General features: G+C 63.9%; 1 protein-coding gene across 1 annotated transcript; it reads left to right on the top strand.

Annotated features, from left to right (window-relative positions):
* Positions 1-50: 50 nt before the first annotated feature.
* Positions 51-1,717, top strand: LOC113942362 (transportin-2-like; the record flags this gene model as incomplete). The annotated part of the gene is made up of 8 exons (XM_027633504.1): positions 51-158; positions 236-394; positions 477-564; positions 651-749; positions 860-955; positions 1,059-1,134; positions 1,231-1,330; positions 1,598-1,717. Coding segments are annotated over 8 exons (846 nt in total), but the record flags the coding sequence as incomplete, so codon positions are not given.
* Positions 1,718-1,763: the final 46 nt, after the last annotated feature.

The following is a 1,763-nucleotide window of genomic DNA, read 5'->3' on the forward strand; positions in this document are numbered from 1 at the left end:
GACACATCTTGTTTTGGGGGTGCTTGACCTGTTTTGGGGTGTCCCCCCAGTGCCTGTCCTCGGTGGCCACGGCCCTGCAGAGCGGGTTCCTGCCCTACTGCGAGCCCGTCTACCAGCGCTGCGTCACCCTGGTCCAGAAAACCCTGGCCCAGGCCATGGTGAGCCCCCCTCCCTCCCTCTCGTGGCGTTTTGGGGACCCCCGGGGTGCCAACCCCCCCTGTCCCCCCCCCCCCAGATGTACAACCAGCACCCCGAGCAATACGAAGCCCCCGACAAGGATTTTATGATCGTGGCCCTGGACCTGCTGAGCGGCCTCGCCGAGGGGCTCGGTGGCCACGTGGAGCAGCTGGTGGCCCGTTCCAACATCATGACGCTGCTTTTCCAGTGCATGCAGGTGAGGGGGGGACCCCCCACGACCCCCCCAAATCCCTCGGTGGGGCAGCAGGACCCCCCCTGAACCGCCCTCGTCCCCACAGGACACGATGCCCGAGGTGCGGCAAAGCTCCTTCGCCCTCCTGGGCGACCTCACCAAGGCCTGTTTCGTGCACGTCAAGCCCTGTATCGGTGGGTTTTGGGGGTCCTCGAGGGGGGGACACCCTTCCAAGGTTGGGGGAGGGGTTTCTGGGCTCACCTGTGTCCCCCTTCCCCAGCTGAATTCATGCCCATCCTGGGCACCAACCTGAACCCCGAGTTCATCTCCGTCTGCAACAACGCGACCTGGGCCATCGGGGAGATCTGCATGCAGATGGGTGAGACCCGCCAAAAACCGGGCTGAGACCCCCCCAAAAACTCACCTGAACCTCCCCCAGCCCCCTCCAAATCTCACCTGAGCCCCCCCCCCCTTGTTTTTACCCCCCAGGAGCAGAAATGCAACCCTACGTGCAGATGGTCCTCACCAACCTCGTGGAGATCATCAACCGCCCCAACACCCCCAAAACCCTCCTGGAGAACACAGGTGAGGGCTGAGGGGGCGCAGAGGGACCCCCCCCTCAACCTGTTGGGTACTGGGGATTCTCCCCCAAAATCCTCCCCCCCCCAAACCCTCAATCTCTCCCCAGCCATCACCATCGGGCGCCTCGGCTTCGTGTGCCCTCAGGAGGTGGCCCCGATGCTGCAGCAGTTTATCCGGCCCTGGTGAGTCTGGGGGAGGGGGGGGCTTTTAGGGATCCCTGACAGCCCCCAAAATTTCGGGGTGAGGGGCTCTGAACCTCAGTTTCCCCCCCCCTCAAGGTGCACGTCGCTCCGGAACATCCGCGACAACGAGGAGAAGGACTCGGCCTTCCGGGGGATCTGTGTCATGATCGGGGTGAACCCCGGGGGGGTTGTGCAGGTAGGGGGGTCCCCGGGGCCTCGGGTGGTCCCCAAGGGTGTTTTGAGGGGTGGGCACCTCATTTTGGGGTGGGGCTGGGGGCTGCCCCTGAGCTGGGGGCGAGCAGGAACTCAAACCTTCTGACGGGGTGATTTTGGCGGGTCCAGCCAAAACTGGGGGGTCAAGGGGGGGCCCTCTGCATCCCCCCTACTTCACCCTCCCGTTGATGTGCGTGTCCCCCTTTAATTTCTCCCCATTTTCCTGCCCCCCTCCACCTCAAACTCCCAGGATTTCATCTTCTTCTGCGACGCCGTCGCGTCCTGGGTGAGCCCCAAGGACGACCTGAGGGACATGTTTTACAAGGTACTCACAGCTCGGGGGGGGACTCTGGGGACCCCCCCATTTTGAGGGGGGGTTCGGCAGGACTCTCATCTTTATTTTTGGCCCCCCCCCC

Source organism: Corapipo altera, unplaced genomic scaffold, assembly GCF_003945725.1.
Source record: "Corapipo altera isolate COAL_440 unplaced genomic scaffold, ASM394572v1 59381, whole genome shotgun sequence".
In the NCBI taxonomy this organism is placed as follows: domain Eukaryota; kingdom Metazoa; phylum Chordata; class Aves; order Passeriformes; family Pipridae; genus Corapipo; species Corapipo altera.